General features: G+C 38.3%; 1 protein-coding gene and 1 long non-coding RNA gene across 10 annotated transcripts in view; one reads left to right on the top strand and one right to left on the bottom strand.

Annotated features, from left to right (window-relative positions):
- Positions 1–16,195, bottom strand: part of LOC128077358 (von Willebrand factor D and EGF domain-containing protein-like) — a 287,642-nt gene that overhangs the window by 2,118 nt on the left and 269,329 nt on the right. For 5 of the 9 annotated variants that reach the window (XM_052676473.1, XM_052676478.1, XM_052676472.1 and 2 more), the window contains 4 exons: positions 11,381–11,476; positions 10,151–10,246; positions 4,320–4,417; positions 1,221–1,850 (listed from right to left, as the gene is read on the bottom strand). In XM_052676473.1, the coding sequence (XP_052532433.1) occupies positions 1,740–1,850; positions 4,320–4,417; positions 10,151–10,246; positions 11,381–11,476 (401 nt within the window). In that variant the 3' untranslated portion in view covers positions 1,221–1,739. Of the gene's footprint in view, positions 1–1,220; positions 1,851–4,319; positions 4,418–7,091; positions 7,236–10,150; positions 10,247–11,380; positions 11,477–16,195 lie in introns of those variants that run through there. The other 4 variants (XM_052676475.1, XM_052676479.1, XM_052676476.1 and 1 more) reach the window with 4 other exon arrangements.
- LOC128077361 (uncharacterized) overlaps positions 1–16,195 on the top strand; it is a 189,300-nt gene that overhangs the window by 96,511 nt on the left and 76,594 nt on the right. The window lies entirely within an intron of this gene.

Raw genomic sequence — 16,195 nt, 5'->3', positions numbered from 1 at the left:
ATCTTTGGAAGATCATCCCTGAATTCATTCATATGGAATGTGAATGGCTTGTTGCTGTTTGGTTTACTGGCAAATTCCTGTGTTAAAATTGTCAGCTATGATGTTTGTATTTTTCAATTACTATTTTCTGAAATCAGTTGGACTCCTCACTGTCTTTATGCTTTAGAATACAGATTCAAGAGACAGACCAATCTAGTGCATTAATATTTAAACTGTTTTTGAAGTAAGGCAGCATCATGATAGCTTTCCATGCGTTCATATCTAACTAGATATTGTTTGGCTTAAATTAATTCTGTTGGTTTAATTAATGCTGTTACTTTAATCCATTTAGAAAGAAAAAACAAACAACCTAAGAAGCATGATTGCATTAGATAAGACAACAGCTACAATATACCTTTCAACTTTCAGAAAAGCTCCCTGCTGTACATTTGACAAAGTAGTTATCCTGGTCTCTTTGGGACTCATGGCAAAGTTTTTGGTAAATGTGGTTCTGCTGGAGAAGAGAACCATTTAGTTTGGGGCTTTCTTTGGGAGTCACCTCTTCCAACCATGAACAAATGGACTCTGATGAGTGTTTTGAATGTAAAAGTCAGTAGGAACATTTGTCTTCACGTCTGCCGCAAAACTTCTTGCTAAATTATCTGCATCTCTCAGAGAGTCAATACAAATTAAAAATACGCAAAAGGTTTCTAAGAGAGTGATTGCTATTGTAGCAAGTTCATTAGCCTTCTGAGGAATGCGTTTGGCAGGCTTTGTTTAGCAGAACTCCAAAACAAAGTAAACCAAAAATGTCAGGAAATGAATTGCAAATCACTTGGCAATATAGATGTGAGAACTAGGAGGTAGATGATGAATAATTTGGGAAAATGTATATTGCTCCTCCAGGAGTTTTAACTGCACAGAAGGGAACTATATCAAAGATTACAGCAGAGAAAGGGGAATAACTTTATTAAACGAATATGGGCAGCACTGCTTTTCCAAAACGACTAGCTAAACCAGCCTATAGACACTCTTTAGTCTGAGGAAAAAAAAAGAGTTCTGCAGCAAAGCTTTTTATTTCCAGCTCCCTGTATCTATCTTCATAGTGTGTTCAGCCTATCCTCTGAAAAATATACTGCTAAAATGAATCTTTCACTCTACTGTTGTGAGACTAAGTTGAAGACCAGAAATAAAGTTCAAAGGAAGAAATTGCTCTTCTAAACTGGATAAGGGGCAATTACCTTGCATCTCCTTCCCTGGGAAAAGGAGGTTGGTGAGATTGAGTTAGCTGCAGGTACGAGTCGCCTGAGCATCCCTAGGCAGCTGCTGCTGAGGGAAGGAAAGAGGCTGCTCAACTCCAATTTAAGCCATTTTTTAAATAAATGTTACAAGCCACTTCTACTGTATTTACCCTACTATTTGAAGATTCGTTACAGAAACAGAGCAAAACAAGAATTTTAACTCCCATAGCAAAACATAGAGGTGAATCTAACATGAGAGGACTGGTGATGACACAGGCAAGGCTAATGTGTTCCGTGCCTTATATTCCATCTTCACCGAAAGGTTAAATGTGACAAAAGGTTTAGCATGTTCAGAATTAGTAAGAGAACAGGAATTCAAGGGAGGGCAGGGAAGGAACTGAATAGTTAGGATCAGATAAGTCAGATTGAAGGTCAGTTTACAAGATGAAATTGCTGGGCAGTAAACTAGATTTTGAATTTATGGTTTGCTAGCTACTTTAACGCCTCATACAGAAAATCTCAGTGCATAGAGGAATTTAACATGAAACAGGTTAATAGGGCTTCACAGAGTTTACCCGAGCTTACTAAAGATATGGTTTCTAAATGAGCAGTCATTAGCTTTGAGTACTCCTGAAAGACACAGTATATATCTTTAAATAAGGAAAAAAAGGAAAAAGGAGAACAAGGTGATGACAGCCAAGTGGGTATCTGGGAAGATACTAAGGCAAATTATTAAACAATAAACTCATAATCTCCTCAAGCAAAATGTGGTAAGCAGCCTTTCTAGCCACCACAATTAGGTTAGGGGGACTTCTGACATGGTTGGGGTAGTCATGCCAGTGGGTCAGACTAAATAAGAAAGAAGGTATTCCTGTCTGAGAAGCATTATCAAAGAGTAACTGTGTCAATAGTTTGCTGTCAAGATCGATACCCATAGGCCTTGACTTTTTTCTACTCTTCGTTACTGTCATTAATGTCTTGGGCAATGAGATGTTTCACATTTTTGAACGATATCACATTTGGAGGCAATACAATCAGGTTTAGAATGAAAAATCTTTTTTGACACATGGGTGAAACAACTGGAAATCCATGAAACAAAATTAAATAAAGATATAATAAACGCTGCGCTCACAAAGGAAAAGTCAACTGCATGGTTGCCAAATGGAAAATAAGCCATTAAGTAGGAGCAGCGTGGAGCACTGAACTGGCTACAGTGCTATAGCAGAAAAATGTAAATCTCTTGTTGTAAATGTATTGACAAGAGAGTTTGAAGCCAATGGGAGACAGTTAGTGGTGTTCCTCAGCTGCAATGCTTCTAGAATGGGGAGAAATTGCAGAGATTTAAAAACGAGCAGCAGAAATGGGTTTGACACCTGATTGGTTTAAGTTGAGGAAAACGAGAGAAAATCAGGGAGGGGTGGTTGTATTTGTCTTCCAACATCTAACTGTGTAAAATTCCTTAAAAGCTTGTTCAATTTGTTCACTTACAAATTAACTCTTAGCAGGCCTGTCCTGCCAGCTTTTCTGCAGTAATAAGGACATGAGTTCCTATGTTCACTATTTACTGTAATCAGTGCTAGTTAATAAGCATTATCATCTCTTATAATTTTTAAGTTTTTAGAGGGGTAGCTTGTTTGATTGCATATCGCCATGTAATTTAAACAAGACACCCTTGGACCCATCAGTTTTATGACTAACTTTGACATTTGCACTAAGCAAAGCTCACAGATTGAAGGAAACCTGTTAATTCTCTTTTATTCAGAACATTTCCTTCCTCACATCAAAGCAATACACGTTCATATCAGTGCTGCCAATCAGTATTTCTGCAGAATGAGCTGTGAAACTGAAGAGTGCTTCAAACAGTCTTATAAAAATGTGAGATGAATCATTTCTAGAGAGCTGCGAGTTTACATGTATCATTGATGGCTTGGCATTCTGGACATACATAATATGCAAAGTCTTTTTTCTACTCTTTTTTTTTTTTTTTCCAGTAGTGATTTACTGTGTAATAGTTTATGCATGTGAAAAAGGAAGCCTGATATTTGATTTAATATTTTCTGTGAAGTGTAACAAAGTTCCAATTTGTTTGTGAATAGAAAATATCACACTCGATACTTTCACAACTAAAACAATGCTCCAAAACATCCCCAGTAATCTTGGTCTGGCATTTCTAAATGGCAACTCTCAACCTCTGAAGGGAAAGTCCTTTGGGTACTAAGACCTGAAGACAACAACTCTGTTTTATCTTGGATTCTTCTTCTTCTTTGTTTGGACTTCTCCCATTAAATCATTGATAAAATGCACGCCATATGTTCCTACTGCGCAGCCAACCTGTTTGATAGATCTTTGTCATCTACTCAGACTCATCTACATCAGATGCATATCAGTATTGATGTAGGAGCTATAATTTAGTAAGAAAATGTACTTGTTAAGAAAATCCATATAGTACTTTAATTATGATATTAAAATCTAATTATCGTTTACAGAATAAAATGACTATCTGAATAGATTTTGCTGCTATCTCTAATGCCTGATGAAATTGAAAGGAAAAGATGTTGATTTTTTTTTTTTTCTCCTAGCCTTTGCATCTAGGTGAATGAGAGGGGAGGGCAGCCTGCCATTTTAAAAGCTGGAGATTGACAAACGACTTCATGTTGGAACGAGTGGCTGGTTGAGAAAGGCAGTAGGGATGAAGAACTGAACAGTGTCTGGTGGTGAGGGTCAATTGCAATTCAGAGAAAGTTCCAGGCTTGGGCTTGACTGCATTCAGGGACATCACTTCAAGGTATACTCTGTAGATGATTAGTGGATTTGGGCAGGAGAACTGTATTAAAGATGAGCCTAAGTATCAGAATGGATACAGCTTTTTAAGGGTTAGTATTTGAAGGATTAAACTTTTCCTTAAGGGAGAATTTTGTACAGGACTTGGATGCAGCTTAGTGGTCATTAAACTTACTTTAAACAATTCTATAGCCTTATTTACATCTTCCATAAGTTTACTAAGACTTTAATCCTTTTTCCTGTAAACTATTTCAGTTACAGTCAGCTATTTTTGTCCTTCTTGCTATAAGAATGCAGTGTTTTTGGCTGATACCTTACCTTCTTTTCACATGCTGACCCAGTATAGCCACTTCTGCAAGCACAGACATTTGGTTTTATGCATCTGCTTCCAAACAGACATTTTTGCTCACAAATTGCTATAAGTGAAAGATAAAATTGTTTAGGAATACATTTATTCTAAATCTTGTAATTAGAAGGGATGTACTCTGATGCATTTGAAAATGATACAACAAAGATGTGACAAAATCAAGGTTCTCTAGTTTCACGTGATGGAGGAAAGGACAAAAAGAGGTTCAGGCACTTTAAAAAAAAAAAGTTTGCCATAGACTCTTTCATGCCTATGTGTCTGTTACATTTACAATTTTCCTTCTTTATTTTTACTCCTCACTGATGGGGAAAGAGAAGTGTGTGCCAAAGTAACCACCTTAGCTCAGCAGAAAATGGGTCAGAAAAGCTCTGATCTGGAAAGCCAGGATACATTCTGGGCTCTGACATCTGGATCAGATTTGTGCCAAAATCGATTTTCTTTTGTTCCATGTGAAATAAAATAACAGCTCTTAAAAGGATTTGAGATGCAAAGATTTGTTAAATATTTACTCCCCAGAGTGTTTCTTTTACAACAAGTAAAAGGGAGAATTTCCAGCATACTTCAAAACGCTGGAATCCAGGGTGTGTAACTTCATGTCCTACAGAATCAGTAAGGAAATCAGAAAACCTTTTAAAATATTATCTAGACTACCATTTATATTTGCAGGCATTCTGTTAATAAAAGAACCAGTGCTCTTTTTCTTTTTTTAAGAGATTGAAAAAAAAAAAAAAAAAGATAATCAATAGACTTAGTCAAATTTCATCCATTTTTTTTCATCCTAATCAGCAGTTTATGACATTGTTTTGGCATGGAGGAAGAAGAGCAACCAGTTCGTAGGGCGGCAATTCAAGAACACACCATAGTATCTTAATTAGATCTTATGACTTAAATCTTGTGTAAGTATCTCTATAAGTATTGCCCAATAAATATCAACAAGCGAATTCTTTTTTTTCTTGCCTGGGAGACCCATATAGAAAGCTGCACTATACACTAGTAAGATTAAATATTAATTATTTCATTATTTCAATGACAATCATTATCTGTCAATAAAGCATATGACAACAGTTGTCTATGCTCCAATACCATCAGATCTGAAAAAGTTTAATTTATCCCTACAAGGGACTATTCACAAAGAAATCAACAAATTGAGGGTTTCAGTTTTTTGGTCTTAGGATCCGATTTTTGGCACAGGTTTAAGCTCATGCAAACTCTTTGTGTTGCAATCTGAAGTCTCAGAGATAGAACAGGCTTTTGAAATTTCTTTGGAAAACACACGGTGGCTTCCTAAACCACCTAGATGTAATTCTCTGAGGACAGTTATAACAATGCTACAGTGACCTTGGAAGGCTGGCCACAAACTACAAAGATTCCCTTCCTTGTGGTTGTTTAAAAACAACATCTTGTAATTTTGCTGTCTTTGTCTACTGAAAATAGGTTGTCAACTCTATGAGGTTACCTTGACAGCCAGCACTCTGTATGAAGGTTGGGATTCTGCTATATTAGGGAATACTAACATTTAAATTTATATTCTGAACATCAGACTAAGAGCTAAGGGAAAGAGGAATGAAGAAACAAAACTGACTGGTAATCCACACATCCTAAAAATAAGAGGCTGTACAGCCTGCTAAGCTGCTGGTCTTGTGAGTACAGCCAGATAGTGAACTGGAAAAATCTCAGTGTTTTATCCATGGGAATAAAGCATTTCCCACTTTCTGCCAGGGAGTGTATTCTCAGCAAAGGAGCCTCTTCGAGTTGTGTTCCACTCTACAGTGGATTTTGTTCTAGAAAAGAGACAACTATGTATGGTATTACCATGTATAACCTGACGTGAACTTGAGCACAGGTAAAATGAATATCAATTATTTTATTGGTAGTCATATAATAAAAGCAGGTAAGGAAAATAGTCCGATCTGGAGATCCCTAAAGCTGGTAGGGATATTCTCATATGCAATGAGAGAAGGGCAGGTATTAGATAAGGTACCAGGCTTTTTTCCATCTGTGGTTTCTTTGATTTTCAGATGATTCAAACAAAACAAAAAAAGGAAAAGATTTCCTCTTTTTTTTATCCTTTCCTATCTGCTTGTCTCTCCATCTCCACCCACTGCTTCCTGCAGTAGTGCTCAGTAAGGAGAGAATTTAAAAACATTTTGGGAGAAAATTGGAATTGAAATCAGAGGATAATAACATAGCTGAAGTTTAAATGAATATTTCATAAATGTATTTACAAGGGATGCTAAGCCTCTAAACACTAAAAATGACACAGTCTGTGTATGCATTATCCTGTACAGATTCAGCAAAGAAAGTCATTTAGTAAGCTAAGCTTATGATAAAATTATAATCAATAAATGCCCATTACAGAAGGAGATTTATCCCTGAATGTTAAAAGAACAGAGCTATAATTTGCATGCAAATGGCAATCTTTCTTACGAGTTTTCTTTTTTTAAGAATTGAAAGGGTTACATGGGAAAACTAGAAGCAAGCTTGTCTGAGGTGTTGTTCAAGACAGAGGGAGAGAGAACGAGCTTGAATGTTGAGGAAATTATAAGGCTTTAAGCTTGACACTTATAACATGCAAATAAAGAGAAGATATTCTGAAGGGCAAATGAGAAGCCGGTATGGGTTCAATAATATTAGAACAGAAGACAGCAGCATGAATTTTAATGATGAAGATCCTTCACAACTGTAACCTTCTTATATTTTATAATTAATTATTAGAATTATACCTTGATCCTGCACTCTGATCCTTAACAGACTTATATCCTTGGCCAAAAGCCTGCTGACTTTACTGGCTTGTGTTTTGTCTAAATCTGTCAGGGCAGTCAGATTGTACCATCAGGTCTTCACTGCTTTGGTCTAATAGTTCTTTTCTAGCTTAAGAAAAAGAGAGATACGAGTTAACACCTCAACAGGGAGGACCCACATGCGTGGGGCTTTAGAATGGGTGTCCGGTCTGAGATGGAAAGGAGATCACTGATGGGGAAACATGGTGATCCTGTGATACTGTGTTTTCCAAGAGGGAATTTTTAGTACATCTGTGCTGCTGCTATGAGTCTATGAAGCTGCTCCTTTCTGTGGGTAAGACATTGTGTATTTCAAATGACATCTTTTAGCCCATTTTACTGAAATGTAATTTCCCTGCATTTGCAAGACTGTCTGAAACTTGACCGTTACTCCTTAAACTATGACCATCAAAGGCATAAGAACTTATCAAGGATAATGTGTGTATTCCACAGCACACCGTATTTGTTGGGACAAATGACCTATTTCATTGATTCTCTTTCAGAAGCTATTCTGTGCAGTTACAGATGAGCAGGGAAGAAAACCATTCTCTCAACTGACCTCTTTATTTGCAATCTGATAAAAGAGGACTATTGGATTTTGTCCATTACTGCTGAAACAATGTCTCCTGAAAGTCTCTTTTACCTACTCTTACTCTTGCCAAATTCTGCAGTACAGTGGTAGCCAGAGACTGGTAAAACTGTAAGAAAAATAGCCTGCATGGACATCTCTGGAATGTCACTGAGTTTGACTGATCATAGCACTGAGAAATTCATAATTCACCACATTAAACGAAATGAGATTTCATTGCACATCATTGCAGAAGAGGCAAAGTATTTGCCTGCATGATTGCACCTCCAAAATGCAGCAGACCTGTTCCAAATTAGATACAAGCTTCATAACGTATGGTGCTACATCTGAAAACAGAGTTCAGTCTTGCTCTCTGAAGCATTTTCAAAATACTGTAGAGATAAAATTATTCTGACTTGGACAGTGCCAATCTTCATTGCAACAGAACAGAAAATCTGCTCTAGGTTACTGTCAATGTATCGTTTGCTGAAAGGCTGAAGGATTTTCGACTGTCACTTATAATACAGATCTATGTACTTCTTTCTGGGTGAAAGTTGGCAGGAAAATAGAAGGCATCACTATTTGCACTTGCAAGTAGTTAATGATTTGCGGCCTAAACTCAAGAAATGTCATCTGTTGCTTTTTTGGGTTTTACAGAAGACTGGGAGGAGGAGATCTCAGGAAGATTTTATTGTGGCAGCTATATCTACTGCTGCCTCCAAACAGCCTGAGCAGTTCATGTAAGCCTGGGCCATCTCTGTCATCTTGATAAGGGCAGCTGCATGAATTAATAGGCTGAAAGCAAAGAATGAAACTGGGATTATCTGAGTCCCTGCTGTGCCTGAACAAGTCCCAAGATCACAAACCAGCCCAAATTCCTTCTGGATCGTAGGGGAAGGTACAGTGATTGCTGGAAAAACTTAGCTGGAATTTCACTTATGTAAGGAAACTGACTTTTTGTTCTTTTAAACTCCATCTGTTAAGGGAGTGTCAGAAGCAGGGGAACCTTGCAGGCTGAAATTCATGAACAATGCAGTTTGCACAGGGAAGTAGTACAAGGGGTGAAATGCCCCTTTGCAGAAATGCAGTGGTTTTGGGAGAGGGCATGGATTTTGCCCACTGGTGGTGTAGGCAGAGTTTTGGGATGCATTCAGCCACTTTTTTCACAGTGCTCTGGATTTGGATGGTTGGACTCCCATGTTAAATGGGACTTTTAACTTGCTTTCAAGGGACTTGCTTTCAAGGGTTACACTTCTGTGCAAAACTTTTTACATAACGCCTGTGAGGATGAAGACTTTCTTGTTCCTCCGCTTCCTCCCTGCCTTGTTGTGAATACCCTGGAGCAACATTATAAGACATAACCATCTGCTCTCTGACTACAGTCTTCTATTCCTCTATTTAAAAAATAGTGAAATTCCAACCATTTGGTAGTTAGCTGGGTTTGCTGTGAGACCTCAGAGTTACCAGCATCTCCTTTTGGGCACAGAGCTGATTTAATTGCACACTGCAACAGAAACAAGTGGGGGAAAAAAAGACCAGTAAAAACAGGGTGACTATCCGGAGGAAATATTCAAAGGAGCTGATTAAATAGATGAAAAATGACCCAGGCTTGTGTGCCTGCATTGTGCAGCAGAAATAGGTAATGACAGTAAGCCTTACTTGCCTTGCACGGGAGCAAGCATGATTTGTTTATTTATTTAATAAACTGACTCAGGAACATATCATCAACTAATAAATAACTTTAAACATTACAATGTTTGAACTAGCAGACAGCTGGCACAAAGAAACAATTACACAGCCATTGGGATTTAACTGACAAAAGATTTCCATAAGTAATTACGCTCTGTGAGTGTGAGAGGAAAGAAAGATTACCCTTTTGAAGGGATATAATACTTTGATATTTTCCTCATGACCTTTTACTGTAAAACTAATAATATGCACACACTGCAGTGACCCTGCATGCAATGGGCAATAATGAGTCTCTTTCTGCTCCAAGTTTTCCACTCCCCGTGCATAAAAAGCCATCTCAGTGGTCAGACCAAATGTGTAATATATACAGGGTTGGACTCCTAGGTTAGCAGGCACACACAACTTCTGTCTATGTTTAAGGCCATCTGGATATGCTGAATTGGATATTGCATTTCCTATTGTCCCTGACCCTCTTTTTTTTTTTTTTTTAATATATATAGCCTTTCAAATAGTTGAGTTTAAAATCTGCTACTTTTTTTCTGATGGAAGTAAAGGCTGAGCCTGTGCTCATAGCAATAGTTTTACTGACAGCATACAACACTTCTGACAAGAGGCATAATTTACGTGCTATCATCTGATTGTTGCCCTTTCTGTGTAAGGTAAACATAGTAGGAAAATGGATGTGTGAATATCTCTGATGCAACAGGTATGGCTACAAGCCTGTGATAATGAGAGCAGCACTTACGGGTTTGGCACAGCATTCCCACCCATCCTTCCGGGCACTCGCAGATGTTTGGACCTATACATTCTCCACCATTCAGGCATTTCTGCAGGCAAACAGCTGGACAGTGACACGAGACAAGTGAGAAGATGTAAACAACATATCCAGATGTTCCAAAGCTGTCTGAAATAATGACCTGCAAGGTTTTATTTCATCTGGCTAATTTCCAAAGGAATAGATGTGCTCTCTTCGTCAGATAGTTTGTATTTAGGAGTCTTTGATATTTGCTTCTTAAGAAATGTATCTTTGATGACTGCCTTCTGGTAGCTTGGCTATTTCTCATGTTCAGCTCACTATCAGTTGAGAATACTCTCCATATGATGTGTTCATCTGGTATATTCATGTGTGTTAGATGCATATAGCAAATTCCACATTGCAAATAAGTTATATCCCATAGAAGGGTTTGGTATATTTATTGTCTATAGTATTTCTTCAGGAATCCAAAAAGTAAATGCATGTTTTCATGTGCACACATGAGAAACACATATTTCCAGCATAATTTCTGAAGAAATTATAATTTCAAAACACTGGTTCTGAAATCATACTTACTACTAGGATCCAAAGATCAAATATCCTGTATTTTAACCTGGTGTATTTACAGCATGTCATCTGGATTATAAATTTATTCAGTTTATCTGTCAACATCATAGTAACAAATAGCCACATAAGGAAAAATACTCCTTGAAAGTATTTTAAAGTGAGAGTTTTTTTAATTCTGTTTTTATAATGGTAAGTCAGGTATGGTAGAGTTACAGAGCGAAAGCACATCTTTCCTGAAATTATGCACCAAAATGTAGCTGGTGACCTTGAGAGTACATCAGTTGGCAAGGCTTTACAGCAGGCTTTAAGTAGTTCTGTATCTTGAAATATATGGCATTTCTCTGTAAAATACAGCAAAATATGTGAAGGTATTAAAACAGAAAATCAATGCTTCAAGTTTAATACTATAAAAAATGAATTTCCGTAACAGAATGTATGAGAAATACATAAAACAGAGCCAGGGTTCCCCTACAAAGCTTTCTTGCTTATAGCATTGTCTATTGCCTTTGATTGAAACTGTCTTCAAACTGTGGAAGGAGCAAAACAAATTATATTCACTATAGTGTTTTTTAATATTAAGACAAGGTTACAATTGATGCTGACTGGCCTAAGTAATGAGTAGTATTCTGTTTGATGGACAGTAGAAATGCTTACGTTTATTACAGTGCTTTCCTCTCCAACCAGATGGGCAGTCACAAACATTTGGGCGTACACATTTCCCTCCATTCATGCACGCAGGATCACAGACACCTGCAGATACATAGAAATGAAGAATATAGTAACTAGAGGAAAAAGGAAGATTTTACTGGAGACTTCCTTTACATCTTAAAGGCTGTGGATGAGTGCCCTTTCCTGGATGCATTCAAGGCCAGCAGGATGGGGCTGTGAGCAACCTGGTCTAGTGGGTGTCCATGCCTATAGCAGGGGATTGGAACTAGATGGTCTTAAAGGTGCCTTCAACCCAAACCGTCCTGTGATCCTATGAGCTGCCTGCCTCACTAGTAAAAGAGGAAGGCATTACTCATGAGGATTCTCTGGAAACCATTACGAACTTTTCTGTAGCAGCTGTGGATGCACCAAATACTTATTAAAGCTTTTCCTTCCTGATTGAAAAGCATATTCTCAGGTGTACATTTGGATAAGAAAGAAGGATAGATTGGCTTAATGCAATTTTGGGAACATTTTTTGCATTCAGTCTAACTTGAAGACTAAATAGATCTATTATTCTGTGACCTTTTTGCACTAGTATTTGTTAAAGTACTTACGTTTTTATAATGCTTGTTCATATGAGTAAGATGCTCAGTTGTTTCTTCCAGCCAGAGGAAACCTGATGACTCTTTATTAGATTTCATTAGAATTCCAATTGCTAATTTTTGCATCTCCTATCAGACCCTGTCTTTATGAACATCTCATGAAAAAGTCTCACTGCAGTCCCAACAAAGCAAATCCTGTGACTGTGATGTTTAGATAAAGGTAGATGCTGCATGCAGGAACCCAAAGTCCCCATCTACTCTTTCTCCTTGAATGTAAGAGTAACTGGAGGAAGTAAGTATGAGTGGTGGTGCAGTTCAGAGATATGACAGTGCTGGCATGATGGGAATAGAAATGATTTACCTTTTACGTAGAAGCATGGAAGAAGGTGTTTGTATTTGATAACTGAGTGGAAGGAAGGAAAGCAGCGTTACCTAGTAAACAGACTGGGGAATGAAAGGAGGAGTCTGACAAGGTTTTGAAATATACTTCTGTGGAATGGCTTCTGCTCTTTTTTAAGCTTTAGGGGCACAGTGGGATTTTGCAGCGTCCCATTGCTGTTAGCGGCAGTCAGCAGCAGTTCTATCTGCGCACAGATCTTCTCCAGGTACCAAGGGGCTGGCATTTAAAATGTAGCACCATGGTACCTGTGTTAGCCTTGAGATTGTAATATGACATTTGGCACAGCAGCAGTAAGACCAACTCTTCAATGCTAATGCTGTAGTAATTCTGGTTTTCACAATACCTCACTGTGCAGAGCTTTGAATGTACTGTAACACACCCACAGCCTCAAAATAGGAATTATGTTTAAAAAACAGCATGCAGATAAAACCAACCAGTGTTATCTGGTGGGAGAATGATCTTTGGTTCCTCTCTTAGGCATACGATCAGGCATCTTTAGATAAGCAGTTTTAGATTCTCTAATTATTCCTCAGAATATCTATGGCAGTGAAGAATGTGATGCACCGAGTTATTGTTTTTGTGGCTTCTTGTGTCCTGGTCACTTGCTCTGTTCCTTCAGTGTAGATGAGGCACTGGCAGCTGTAAGAGCTCCGTGGCTGCTCTTACTTGGCTGCTAAATCTGCATTTTGCTCTGTGCCAAAGCTCACAAGTCTCTCAGCATGGTGACCTGCCCTCAGGCAGGGCAGACTTACCCATGCTTATAAGGGTTGCTTGGACCCAAGCCCTAAAACTGTCATCTTCTTTTTCCTTCTTTCTCCATTTCTCCTGATCCATGCTGTAATCTTGGCATCTGCTTACTAAGGCTAACAGGGATCTAGAGTTCTTGCTGAACTCTCAGAAAGTGCTGCAATGCCAGTCAAAACCTAGATGAATTTAAGGAGTTATGACAACTGTAACTCTGAGTTCATCTTTTCCCCCCTCCCCCAACTCCCCTTTACTTCACTCCTGTTTTTTGATCTCTGATCACCCATAACAGACTTCTGACATCCAGTTTTATATTGTGCTGTGTTTGGCTTCTAGTTTCAATTATAAAATAGCTTAGATATTCACTATTTAGAAAACTGACCTCAAACTATAAATCTCAGATCTAGATTTCAAATAATTCCCAGCTTTATGATACTCACAGACCATAAAGTCCTCATAGCTGACCTGCTGTCCCAAGATCATATTGCTGAAATCCATGGATTTCATCTGGAGACCAGAAGAAATGTGGATCCTATCTAAGCTCAGTGGTACTTGTTCAAAAAGAGGTTTCCAATTTGTTTCTAATTTTTTTGTCCTTTAAATTTTTAATGTACTTTTCACCTAATACAAAACATTGTACTGTTTTCCTGTGGTATCTGAGATATTCTATGACAGCAGATGCTTCCTTCGGTTACTGGAGGGGAGGCTAACTATTGCACTTTTTGATTCAGTTTTATTTTTCAGTTTATATATAACTGAACTTCTTCTGGCTCAGTTTGCCTTGTAATTCAGTAAAACTTAAAGTAACAGGGGAGGTCTGGTCTTGGTCTGAGTAAAACATTACAGTTCAAACAGATTTTCAGCTTGGGATCTATTTCTCTCGTTGTTCAGCTGCCTTACAAACGAACAAGGAACCATGAAAATAGTTCTTTAACTTCTTTAATGTTGCTTATTGCTTGCAGCATCTTTCACTTTAGGCAATAAATCTGTGGAAGTTCAATTCCAACAGAACTAAGAGAAGAACTTAAGTGGGAAATGTAAGCTCAGGGCCATACCTGGTTGGACAGGCACTCTTGGCTCTCTGCCTTCCTGGGCAGACACTTTCTCAACGAGATGGGGAATACACAAGGCACCTTTATGTAAATGCATGCAGTGTTATCTCCCCTCCTTTTCTGTCTGATATCTCTACCTTGTTCTCCCTTTCTTTGACTTTCTTAAATACAATTCCATCTCAATACCCATCAGGCAGACTTCAACATTTGTTGATTATAACTAGTTCTGATCCTTTCTAGTCCCACTCCTTGGCCTCTGTGGAGGAGCTCCAATTTCAAAATAGCAAACAAAAATGTTACAGCCTCTCACAGGAAAACTAAATAAATTATCAGACACTAGGAGAGCAAATCGAATTATCGTAATCCTCCCAGGCGCTGGCATGACTTTGAAAAGTCTCACATTTTTTCCCTCTCCTCCCCTTGAAAAATGCCTAGCATCCTGACCCAAAGACAACAGGGGTTTGATATGTTTTCCACCTGACTTGGGAACCAGCCTTAAGGGAATGGATGGATGGAAACACATTTGCGTCTTCTATTTGTTGCAGTTTGATAGGGCATATCACTGGGGGTGGAGAGAGCCTTGTTCTGTCTAAGTATCCTGAGTGCAAGCTTGCTAGAAGTCAGCGAGTATCACTAAAGCCTTAATCCCATTCCTTGTGGTGTCAACGTCAGCATTTCTATGCTTTTCAGTAAGAACTGAAGCACAGAATTTTGCATGCAGTAAGTGTTACTCAATTCTATAAGGAGTGTGAAGGCCACTATTTAAAACTTCCATAATATGGTGTTTTTTTAAAACAGGCAAGTTAGATAAGGTAAGCCTGTGTTGGAGGTTAAAGTAAAAGCATGATTAGTTGCTGTTTTTCAGGTGAGGGTTGATTTGATAAGGTAACAGGTGGCAGGAGGTGTTAAGATAAAACATAGGCATTGCGTAGAACATTGTACAAAATGTAAGCAGTTCCACTTGTACTGAATGAGACTTACCAGTTGCTAAGTTTCTGTCATACAGTTAGTTCTCTTTGATGGCTTTAGAGCACTTTGACCTTACAATCACTTAAAATTTCCTGTGACCCTTTAGGCTGGCCTCACCCAGCGAAGTGCTTCTTGCAACTCTTTTTATCATGGAACTCCACAGTTACCTGTTCACCTCTAGGTAGCTAACCTCTTGCTTTGTCAGCCAAAGAGAAGAGTTTTAGTACAAAATAATTATTTCCAGAGATTACTAAAAATCTATGGGAAAAAAAAGTTGTCTCTAAAATCCAGTAGGTACTCCTGATGTAAGTAGCACTTACAGTTCCAGAGTCTTCCTTTCCACTTCTCACAACAAATTGACAATAAACATTCCCTTAAAGCACAGAATCATAGAATCCTTACGGTTGGAAAGGAACTCTAGGATCATCTAGTCCAACTGCCAACCCATCTCCACCCACTAATCATCTCCCTCAGTGCCACATCCACACTTTTCTTAAACACCTTCAGGGGCGCTGACTCTGCCACTTCCCTGGGCATTCTCTGCAGCATGCGTAGTATTAAGCAAAATATCCCTGCTATGCAAAGTGAAAGGATATGCTTTTGGTATGCTTTTCTGCATACACTATAAGCAATTAAGAGCAATGTCTTGTTCAAATGGTGACAATATCTATCAAAAGTCTCATCAGTCTACATTGATTAACAGAAGCCAGATATTTCCTTCAGACTCATTTTTCACTATGCATTAGCAGATAAACAACACTTTAGGTTGAACCCTAGCCACTTTTCAATGCAAGTACACCATTGGACCTTTTTAACTAGAAATGGATAACAATAAGTAGTGAAAAGCTTGCAATTTTGTCAAATGTCTTCATCACTGCCCTTATGTCAAAACAGAGGAGATACTAAATCAGGCTTCCAAAATCTTAGCAAAATGAGATTTTCTGAAATGTTTCAGGAGTACCCTGTGGTGCAGCTGAACATCCATGTGCTTCCCTGAAAGTATGAGTGCCCTGACTTCTTCTTTCTGAATCAAGAATTACCTGTCATCGTG

The sequence above is a fragment of the Tympanuchus pallidicinctus genome, unplaced genomic scaffold, assembly GCF_026119805.1.
Source record: "Tympanuchus pallidicinctus isolate F22 unplaced genomic scaffold, pur_lepc_1.0 scaffold15, whole genome shotgun sequence".
NCBI lineage: Eukaryota > Metazoa > Chordata > Aves > Galliformes > Phasianidae > Tympanuchus > Tympanuchus pallidicinctus.
Note: the sequence above shows the minus strand (reverse complement) of the source record. Positions and strands in the feature narration are given on the sequence as shown.